The 11,000-nt window shown below is 35.2% G+C and overlaps 1 protein-coding gene across 1 annotated transcript; it reads left to right on the top strand.

Annotated features, from left to right (window-relative positions):
- The first annotated feature begins 649 nt into the window (after positions 1-649).
- On the top strand, positions 650-9,150 carry LOC149820482 (F-box/kelch-repeat protein At1g55270-like). Its single transcript, XM_089983078.1, has 2 exons — positions 650-1,457; positions 7,331-9,150. Exons 1-2 carry the CDS (start codon positions 1,431-1,433, stop codon positions 8,579-8,581), a joined length of 1,278 nt encoding a protein of 425 aa, XP_089839204.1. The 5' UTR covers positions 650-1,430; the 3' UTR covers positions 8,582-9,150.
- Positions 9,151-11,000: the final 1,850 nt, after the last annotated feature.

The raw sequence follows: 11,000 nt of genomic DNA, 5'->3' as shown, positions 1-11,000 counted from the left end.
TGGTATTTTGAAATTCTTTATAAATCTCACATATTTTGGCGATAAACAGCAAAAAATCGAATTAAAAAATAATTTAAGTTAATTTTTACAAAGAAAAAAATAAATAAATTTGAAATTCTTTATAAATCTCACATATTTTTGGCGATAAACAGCAAAAAATTGAATTAAAAAATAATTTAAGTTAATTTTTACAAAGAAAAAAAATAAATAAATTTAATTTTTTTAAGTTAATTGGCTATGTCCACTATTTTCACTTAGTGGGGATCGGCTTTTGAATAGTCCGATTATGAGAGGCAGGTAGGATTTTATAATGCTTAAAAAATCAACAGCCTACACTGTGTGATAATTTCCTGAGACATAAAATCATGTTTTTAAACATGATCCAAAAGCCGGTTCACGCTATTTTGAACAAGCTGAGTCCATTAATGAGGTAGGTTTGGATCAAAACACTTACACATGGGAGATCCAAACTCGTTTGTACGTACCAATCCATTACCCGTTATTTTAGTACTCAATAGTAAGTCAGTAGTCAATACTGCCTCAAGAAAATTTTCAATGAAGGCTGCAACACAGTGATTTTAATTTTTTAACCCCTCAGTTAACGGCTCTCTTAAGTATATATTGCCCAATAAAGGCATAAGAGCGTCCATGATTATGGTAGTTGGGAGTGTTGCGTCAATGGTTCATTGGTTCCTATTATTGATCATTGTTGAATAACAACTATGATGGATGATGATCTTGGTGAATTGTTGATGATGATGATGGATGATAACAAAAGGATAGGGTCATTCATTTGGGTGGGGTCATCACCATTCCTACTTTCCATGACTGTAACTCTCCAAGGCTTATTCTCCTCCCCATACCCATTAAAACCCTAAACCTCTCTCTCTCTCTCTCTCTCCCCTGGTGCATATTGGTTTAATGGTGGGTCATTCATGTTAGGCTTTTTGCTTCATTGGGTGAAGCTCTGGTTCCACCTTTACCACCATTCTCCCCTTTTTATTCTAGAGAAGACACCCACTATTTCTGTCCCCAAGCTAGGATTAGGGTTAGGGTGAGTTTTTTTTTTCGCACTATTTTGTTGTTGTTGTTGGTGGTGGTAGGGGTGGTGGTGGAGGTAGTCTTCATTCTTTTCACAAGGTTAATGTGGGTCATACCAGTTCGTTAACCATCCCCTTATTTTTTTTCCTCTTTTCTATCCATCTGTGGAAAAGCTAGGGGTTTCTTGGTTATGTTTTAGTCATACCAGTCCCTCTACCACTCTCTTGTGCTTTTCTTCTCTACCAATCTGTAGAAAAACTAGGGTTCTTTTTGTTGGCTTTGTTGGGGAAATTGGGGTTCCTCCTATATCTCCATTTCCGGGTCTCTAGAGTCTTTTTGGTGAAATGGGTCTTCGGTTTCCTGCGTGAAGGGCGCTTGTTTCGATCGGGATGGAACGAGGGCCACAGCCTCCGTTGGTGAGTCCGGTTTTGCCGATTCCTGATTTGTTTCTTTATTTCTTTTCTGATTCGTTTTGAGATTTTTTTTTAATTGCCCTAAACTTTCTTTCTTTGTTCTTTTTCTCATGGGTGTTTTCGCTAGATCATGAGGTCGAATTTCCGATCCATTGTTATCTTTGTAGTTGATTGATGAATGGTTATTCTTTTTTATCTGGATTTTCTGCTTGATTTCACAGTTTTTTGGATCTTTTAATCCACTTGTGGATCGATATGCACTACGTTTTGGCGCCGTGCATGGCGAATCTTTGGATTAAATACCAAAATCCTGCAATTAGATGTTAGAAAATTGCGCCTGACTGATGTCTTTGGAGGCATTGGGTTGCGTTTGTTTGCTGAATATTGGATATTGAAGACTTTCGCCACCTTATGGGTACTTTTCTGTTAAAGTTTTGGTAGGCACCACATTTGGAAGATGCTGCTTTGCTTTCTTCACCTCAGCATTCATCACTGGCAGATGCTGGTCATGCTTGTAGTTGTCAGTGAGAGTTTTGGCTCTTCTAATATTTATTTGGTTACTTCGTCGAGATTTTTGTAAGTAGACATTAGGTGTGTGATACTGCATCAGAGTGATTGTTCTCTTAAGGGAAATTGGATTCCTTATTTCTTCCCTCTCCTTCTTTATTTGGTCTGATCCATTACAACTTTGTCTACATTTAGGGTGGATATATTGTGAACTCCTTCACTTCCCACTTCTTAATTTATTTGTACCCAGTGACATGAATCACCATCTATTTCATTTGTATAGAAGGTTTGGTTTCTTTCCTGTGAAGATCTATGTAGTTCCAGTCAGAAAAGTTGATTGCTGTTCCTTGCTATGTTTCAGATATGAAACATTTCAAACTTTGTTTCTTATATAACTTGTATTCGTTATGTGACTATTTTCCATTAGTCAAATGCTTATACATAGCATGTGTGGGCTGATTCAAAGTTCAAATCTTAGATGAATACAAACCGTCAGGTTTTTACCAACGATCCTTTGTATCAGATTTTTCCTATGGCTGGTACATGTGAAAACAAAGTTTTTCATTCTACAAGCCTGACCGAATAATCAACTTGAGTCCTGTTTCTGTACTAGGGAGTGTGCACTATGAAGGATCTTAAACTAGTGCTGAATCTATCATGCTTTGCAGGTATACTCTGCATCCTGTAAGGAGTTATAAGTTTGAACATAGGTCACATGCATGGCTATTGCTAAAGAGTTACCTATATTGTTGTTGCCAAATCCTGTTTAGTTACAACAACAACAACTACGCCTTCATCCCAAAACAATTGGGGTCAGCGATATGAACCAAAAAAGAAATTCATTTTGGGTCTTCCACAAATCCTGTTTAGTTAACAAAAAAATTTATCTTGATGTGCATAAAGAGCCTATTCCATCATTCTGTATTCTCAAACTTCATTTGTTTTAGATTTTATCTTGAATTCAAGTCAAACATCAATAAAACATGCATATTGCTTTAAAAATTTAAGCTATGATCATGAGGTTTGTTAAAGTGCTGATAGTAATACATGCAGGAAATGCTTCAATCATATACGAAAAATTAAGATATTTATACATGATATATATTTTAGATATAAGGCTGATGTATAAAATTCTGAGCAATCTTGTCACGACTCTTAATCCATAATTTGGTAAAGCAAATTACTGGATATAGTTGTTATGTATGTTTCACAAGAAGGGACTTTAGACATTATGTTTTTCTGGATTCTTTCATAAATTAGTATCCTGTTGATTATTGCCTCTCCCCTTATGCAACATAATAGGTGTGATATTGTCTCTTTGTGGAGTCCAGTTCTTGTAGTTTGATTGAGATAATGTGGCTGTGTTTGCTGCTTCATAGGGCTGGTAAACAAACCAAGCAACTGGTGGCTCAGCTCGCCATGAACTCATCCGTGTTCGGTTTATGTAGGTGATCAACCGAGCTATGAACAGCTCGTTAAGCATAAAAAGGGTGAGAATGGACAAGGAGTGTTTGTCTCGGCTCGGCTCGTGGAAATATACTATATAGCATTTAAGTGTAAGATATTGTACAAAAAGTAGTTTTGTACAGTTGTAGTTCTTGGCACGTGAAAAGCATGTAGTTCTTGGCATGTTCTTGGTTTGGGGTTCAAAACCTAATGGCACCAATTTTGAAATTGATTCAATTTTTTTTACATGAGCCAGCTTTTGGCTCGACTTGTTTGACTTGAGCTTGTCTCGAGCTCGAGTTTGGCTCATCTAAACACATGCACAAGCCGATCTGGAGCTGGGTTCAATGGTAAATGAGCTGATCCCAAACAATCCATGTTCGGTTCGTTCGGCTTGTTTACCAGCCCTAGTGCTTCAGGATAAAAGGTAATTTGTTGTGCTTTTGGATTTTCTTTGTTTTATGTTTTATGCTTTTGTCTGGCTGAAGACAACCGTGGAGGTTTTCAGTCTATTGGAATTGTCAAGGACCTGTTTCTTGGAAGCTGGTTGTTATGGTTTGCTGGAAATATCAGAAGCTTCAAGATGATATGGTAGAAGTGGGCATTTGGCATGTGTTCTTATGATCACTACTTTGGATAGTCTGTTCATGAAAATTCTGGATATATGATCATTTGCACTCTCAGATTTAATAGTAAGGGATAGAACATAAGGAGCTTATAGAAGATCATGATTTGATACTTGATGTTTCTATAGGAAATAATGTGTTCTCTTGGTGTCCATATTTACCTCTCCAAATACTGTTGCTTCTGGGTTGATTAAATTAGACTTCAGGTCCAGATTGGCTTAGATTCTTTGTCAAGAACAATGCCACAACCCCAGCTCCCCTAGAAAAGTAAACTAAAAAGATAGGGGAGAACAGTCAATGTTGGTGAAGACTTCAATTCTCAGCAATAAGTTCAATATTCATTGATATAATAGATTCAGGTTTAGGTTAGCTATCCATAGAAATTCACATGATCACTGAATCTGGCCTCTACAGTTATGAAGCAGCCTTTTCCTTGTCTTCCTGGATCCAATAATATAGTTCTGTTGTGTTAGAATACAAGAATAAGAAGTTAATTTCTTATCCAAAATAATTGCTATTTGGTTTTTGAATGACATTTTTTTTGCCAATTCCTAAGATGAAAGTTTTAGATGGTGATTATTTAGGTACTGGGCAATGGACTAGTTATATAAAAGAACAATAATACATGAAGGTGAAATAGAAAACCCTTCTCTTAACATTAATGTGCCAATGAGCTAAGGCTTGGTAATCTTGTGTTTATGTTTTGACTAGTGTCTCTGTAAAAAATATCTATTGTCTACATTGTCATGCTTGGTGGCTGTCTCTAAACCCAGCTGCTTGATAAATACTATCACAGGCACAAGCTGATTTGATATCTCAGACATGGAAAAAGAACTTCATTGGTTGTGTTTTTAGTTTTCACACTATTTAAATGATAGGCATGTCATGATTGGTTTGTTATATGCTTGCTAATAAATTTGATGCTTTATTTGCAAATATTGAATAGCACAGTTAAATTGATACCTAGCATCCATGAATGAAAATTTTAACTTTTCACACTGTTGATACCAGTTTTACACTATTTAAATGATAGGCATGCCATGATTGGTTTGTTACATGCTCGCTAATAAATTTGATGCTTTATTTGCAAATATTGAATAGCACGGTTAGATTGATACCTAGCATCCACAAATGAAAATTTTAACTTTTCTCAAACTAAGAAGAGATCTGCTTCTCATATCCATTTTCTCCAGTATCAAGAGAGGTTACCCCTTGGCCACTGGCCAGATATGGGAACATCTGGTGTGATACGCTTATGTCACTATAAATAACCTATTGGGTGGTTCAATGATTGGTATGTGTTTATTCATGTCAAATATTTTCATAATAAAAAATCAAATATGTGTAATAAAAACTTGTGGGCAATGTACATCAGTAAAAATCTAGTCAAAAATTGGACAAAAGTAGCTTTTTCAGAATATATGACAAAGATAGAACCATAAACTGTAAAGATGGTCCCCAGTTAAAAATGTTACCTCACCAGAACTAGGTGCATATGCTCTAGTTACTTCTGCTGCTAACTTCTATATTTGTTTCCCATTTGATTTTATTTGTGTTTAGTGTTTTTTTGGTTGTTCAATTCTTATTTTATTTCTTGTTCAGTTCCCTTTTGGCTTCTTGTTCAATTCCCGATTCGCTTCTCACTAATTCCTGATTCAGTTTCTGCTTCATTCTCAGTTCCCTTCCAAATCGATTCCTGATTCTCACTAACTAGAAATTTTAAAATGTCCCACGTCTTGCTTTTGCTTCCCGTATCATTTCCCACTTCTGCTTCCTTGTTTGGCAACCTTGGTTGATCTATAATAGAATCCTATTTATTCAAATAGTCTTACTAAAATAGAATAAAAATTTGTTTGAAAAATTTAGATTTAAACTGCCAAATGGTTTGTATCTTATAGGATATGACCTGTACAATTCAATATTGTGTCATACTATATGACATGATTCTCACCTTTTCTAATATGAGAATTGTATCTTGTCCAATGACCACGGGTTGCTGTAATTATTCATATCATATCATATCATACAAAATAGTGTGATTTTTTTACTCAGTGACTTGTGACTCGACTTGTTGACTTGGGACTTTGCTTAGTAAACCCATTGCCTTCGTGGAATTTTGTTAACTTTTATTTAATGTATAAAAATAGTATAAATTGAAAAATTATATGCAATGGATAAAATATATATGACATCAAAATATTAAAAAATTACAATTAAGTAACATCTAGTGACTTTACTAGTTTACTAACATCTAACTGTCAAAAGGCAAAAAGAATTATAGAATGTGAATAGTAAATAATATAAATTAGGATATAGCCTACATGAATAGTGCTCAAGCATGGCTCATCTGAGCTTGGGTCAGGGAGAGCCAGTCATGTTTTCTGAAAAGGTAATTTGTTCTTGTCATTTTAAAGTTGAAGGAATAAGGAAAGGGAGGTTGAATGTTCTAACTCTTTTCTTTTCTTCACTGAGCATTTTCATGCTTGAGGTTGGCTCAATTTATTAAATAAACTTAAAATGTGGCTCTAGCTCTGGACATTATTGAATAAATGGGTTTCAATGTATAACTTGAGCAGCTCAATTTGTTGCAGTGTTGTAAGTTTCATACCGTATCGTTACTTTGGGGGAAAACGATACGATACACACCCGTATCTTGATATACGGGTGTGTATCGTACCTGTATCGGGTGTATCGTACGACACACCCTTTGTATTGTACCATGTCGTAAGATACATATTTTTTTTAATCGTATTTCATAAACTTGGTTATTTTGTTTTTGTTTATATAATATGAAAGTATGAGTCTTGTGGCATTGTTCTTGTGAGATATGCATGCAATATTATCTATGATTCTATATTAGTTGATGTTTGATGATGTCTTATGTAGCTCATAGACATAAATGTGATTTTATGGTTGTATTTTGTGCAATTTATCATTGTTTCATGTGTTATGATTTTTTTTTTTATAATTTTTGTTGTTTTTTTCTGATTTTTCTTGATTTTTTTGGATTTTTTGAATTTTTTTATTAAAAATGTACGATATGCTTACGATACGGTGTTACTTTGGGCCTGACCAATATGGGTAACGATAGGATACTTACAACTTTGATTTGTTGCCTCTAGTTATTCCTTTATCATGTTGTCAAAGGTGATCCTTTTTTTTCCTAATTCAATGCTTTACAAATGTGGACACGGACATCACACATTCATAAGAAAATTGCTGCTTGTGAATTTACTTTTGATTTAAAGGATTACATCTGATTTCTGACTCTAATATTCTTCTGTATTTTATATTCAGGTTGATACGGCAGCATGTTTCTGTAGGGTAGATGCAGGCCTGAAAACTGTTGCAGGGGCAAGGAAGTTTGTCCCTGGAACAAAGCTTTGCATTCAGCCTGATATCAAGCCATCCATACATTCTTCTAGAAACAAGGCTATTCGAGGTGATCGGAGTAGGGGCCAATCCCCATTGCTGCAAGGCCTTCCCGATGACCTTGCAATAGCATGTTTAATTCGGGTTCCACATGTGGAACATAGAAAACTTCGGCTAGTCTGCAAAAGGTGGTATCGACTCCTTGCAGGAAACTTTTTTTACTCTCTTCGTAAGAGCCTTGGAATGGCTGAGGAATGGATCTATGTCATTAAAAGAGATAAAGATGGAAAATTTTCATGGCATGCCTTTGATCCAATATACCAGCTTTGGCAGCCGCTTCCACCTGTTCCTGGTGAATATTCTGAAGCACTTGGATTTGGTTGTGCTGTTCTAAGTGGATGCCATCTATACTTATTTGGTGGTAAAGACCCATTGAAAGGATCCATGAGACGAGTCGTTTTTTACAATGCTAGGACAAATAAGTGGCACCGGGCTCCAGATATGCTTAGGAGAAGGCATTTCTTTGTTTCTTGTGTCATAAATAACTGCTTATATGTTGCAGGTGGAGAAAGTGAAGGAGTCCACAGGTCATTAAGATCAACAGAAATGTATGACCCCAATAAAAATAGATGGTCTTTTGTTGCGGATATGAGTACTGCTATGGTTCCATTTATTGGAGTTGTTTATCAGGGAAGGTGGTTCTTGAAAGGATTTGGCTCTCATCGTCAGGTCATGAGTGAAGTTTATATCCCAGAAAGCAACAGCTGGTTCCCCGTTTATGATGGCATGGTTGCTGGCTGGCGAAATCCAAGTGTCTCCTTGAATGGGCAGCTTTATGCATTAGACTGCAAGGATGGGTGCAAACTAAGAGTATATGATGGCACAACTGATTCTTGGAGCAAGCAAATAGACAGCAAATTACACTTAGGGAATTCTCGAGCCTTGGAGGCAGCTGCTCTTGTTCCTCTCAATGGGAAACTATGTATTATCCGCAACAACATGAGTATCAGTCTGGTTGATGTGTCAAAGTCTAATGAGATAAGCGTGGATCAGCTTTGGGAGACAATTGCAGGTAAAGGGCACTTCAAGACATTCGTTAGAAATCTTTGGTCAAGCATTGCTGGGAGGAGTCGTCTGAAGAGTCACATTGTTCATTGTCAGGTGCTTCAAGCATGAGGCTAACATTTTGTGTGGCACATACTATTGTTGCACAAGAGGACATGTTGGACCAAGCACTTTTCTCTGAGGCTCTTTTCTGGATCCAGTGCTTCTCTAGTTCGTGCTGGTTGGAAAATGTATCTTTTTCATCAAAAGATACTCATGTCATAATCTATTTGAATATCTCACTTGAGAACATAATGCGATAGTGATTTCATTGCTTAGTTCAGTGCCCTTGGTATGTTCAGATGATTGATAGCTCATATGCCATGAAGATGTTATTATACAACCTACTCGATGGGACCATGATCAGAAATTGTTGCTCTTTGAAGGATTGAAAGCTTTAAACTTTCACTCATTCTGACAGATGAAGCACTTTACATTGATGACTACCAACTATCTTGCTTGTAGATTGGAAGAAGAGAATGGAGCTCAGCAAAATAGAGATAATCATGAATATTTTTTTTTAGTATATTATGTCGAAAAAAGCTTCTTGAAACATTTTACTAGGTACAATGGTAAAAGATGTTATCCTTCAAACATGTACCATAAGAATCTCTTGAAATAGCATCTCTTTCTTTGTGCTTCATATTTCTTGGACTCCATTGTATGTAAATTCATTACTGTCACATAAACAGTTAATTATAATAATTAGGTCAGCTTTTGGCTACTGCATCATGTTTGCTGTATAGCAGCAATAGAAGGACGATTGCAGAATGTTATATCGCTATTGTGCTTTCTCTTTCCTGAGTATATCTAATCTGCCATGTTATTGTTCTTATTTGCTTGAATACCAGATCTTATACAAGTGCATCTTTGATTAGGTTAAAGTTCTCTGAATTATATCCTTCAACCTGGATTGCCTCATCCATTCTTGCTGTGCATTATAACCATCTTTGCTATTTCTAAATTCTTTGCTTATGATTCTAATCTAAGTTTTAATTGTTGGTTAAAAGGAATGATTCAGAATTGCATCTCCTGATAATTTGAGTTTTTTGCTTAATAAATGAAGTGTAACAATTGTTCATATCCGTGTTATGAATTGAAAGAAGATTTATTGCATGATTTTTTTTTTCATGTTTTGGTATGACATTGAATTATTCTTTTCGAGGAATAGATAAGACTCTTGGATATTAATGTACAAAATGGAAGAGTATAAACCCATCTTGAAGTGGAAAATAGTTTTGAAACAAACCTAATAGGATTGGAAATACACAATTGACTGGATACTAAATTAAGGAACTTGTTTCACATATTGATAGATTATTTTATAAATTGAATGGTTCATGTGCTGCCAACCTTTCAAGTGCTAATGATTGATCCCTTTTGTGTACAATTTGCTGCTCGGAGCAAATCCAGTGATCGGAGCCAAGTGCTTTACAAAAAATCAGAAAATTGTTGTGCATGTAGCGATTTTATGTGCAGTGATTTTCTCCGTCGCATAATGGTTTTCTGTGTTTTGTGTGGCCCAAGTACTTTCTAAAATAGTTGGGTCCGATCACCTAACCGCACCTCTTTGCTGCTGGGTTTGTTGGATAGTCCTGATACAAAGCTTAACTCTCCAGATAACGGCGGTTCGTTCTGCATCATTGTTTACCAAAAATGAAGGTGCGAATGTGGGACTGGGTTTTGTAGAGGACTAATATATATATATATATATATATATATATATATATATATATATATATATATATATATATATATATATATATATATATATATATATATATATATATATATATAGGAAAATGGAAACCTACAAAATACAAAACCTATTAAATGAAGCATGATAGTGAATTTTCATGAATTTCAGGTGTTTTTTCAAAAATCTGACTGTAGAGATGTGATCTATATGCTTCTTTTTTTAGGAATCACTTCTTGGAACATTTGATTCTGAAGCATGGATAGGTTTTATAAGGTTTCAAAAATCAAAAGCCTAAAATTTTCATAAATTTTTGAGGCTCCAAATACTGTTTTTTTCATCTAAAATGCACAATAAGTGTTGATTTCTAGTAAATCAAACACATCTATGGGGTTCGAATTTCGAAAAAAAAATATCAGAAATGTGCACTATCATGTTTCATTTAGTAGGTTTTGTATTTTGTTGGTTTTCATTTTCCTATATATATAGGTAATGTATTATCACAAACATTTGTAGGTTACAAACATTTGTAGGTTACAAACACCTCTGGATCTTTATAGCACAGGTTATTTTGATCCAATCCTACCTCATATATAGATTCAATATGACTAAAATAGTGGGAATCGGCTTTTGAATCGTTCTCTTTCTACCTGAAAAAGTATCCCACACTGTAGGCTGTTGATTTTTCAAGCCTTATAAAAATCTGCATGTGTCATGATCTGATGATCTAAGAGCCGATTTTCACTAAGAAAAATATGTGCATCACATCTGGAAGGTTAGTATTATGAAAAACAA

Source organism: Nuphar pumila, chromosome 12, assembly GCF_984573655.1.
Source record: "Nuphar pumila chromosome 12, dmNupPumi1.hap1.1, whole genome shotgun sequence".
Classification (NCBI taxonomy): Eukaryota; Viridiplantae; Streptophyta; class Magnoliopsida; order Nymphaeales; family Nymphaeaceae; genus Nuphar; species Nuphar pumila.
The sequence above is the reverse complement of the archived record's forward strand: the minus strand, read 5'-3'. Positions and strand labels throughout refer to the sequence as shown.

What these genes read in the sequence shown, in the direction of transcription:
- LOC149820482 (XM_089983078.1), top strand. Translation starts at nt 1,431, where the DNA reads ATGGAACGAGGGCCACAGCCTCCGTTG. An exon ending in GAGGGCCACAGCCTCCGTTG is followed by an intron (nt 1,458 to 7,330) that starts GTGAGTCCGGTT and finishes TTTTATATTCAG; the next exon opens with GTTGATACGGCAGCATGTTT.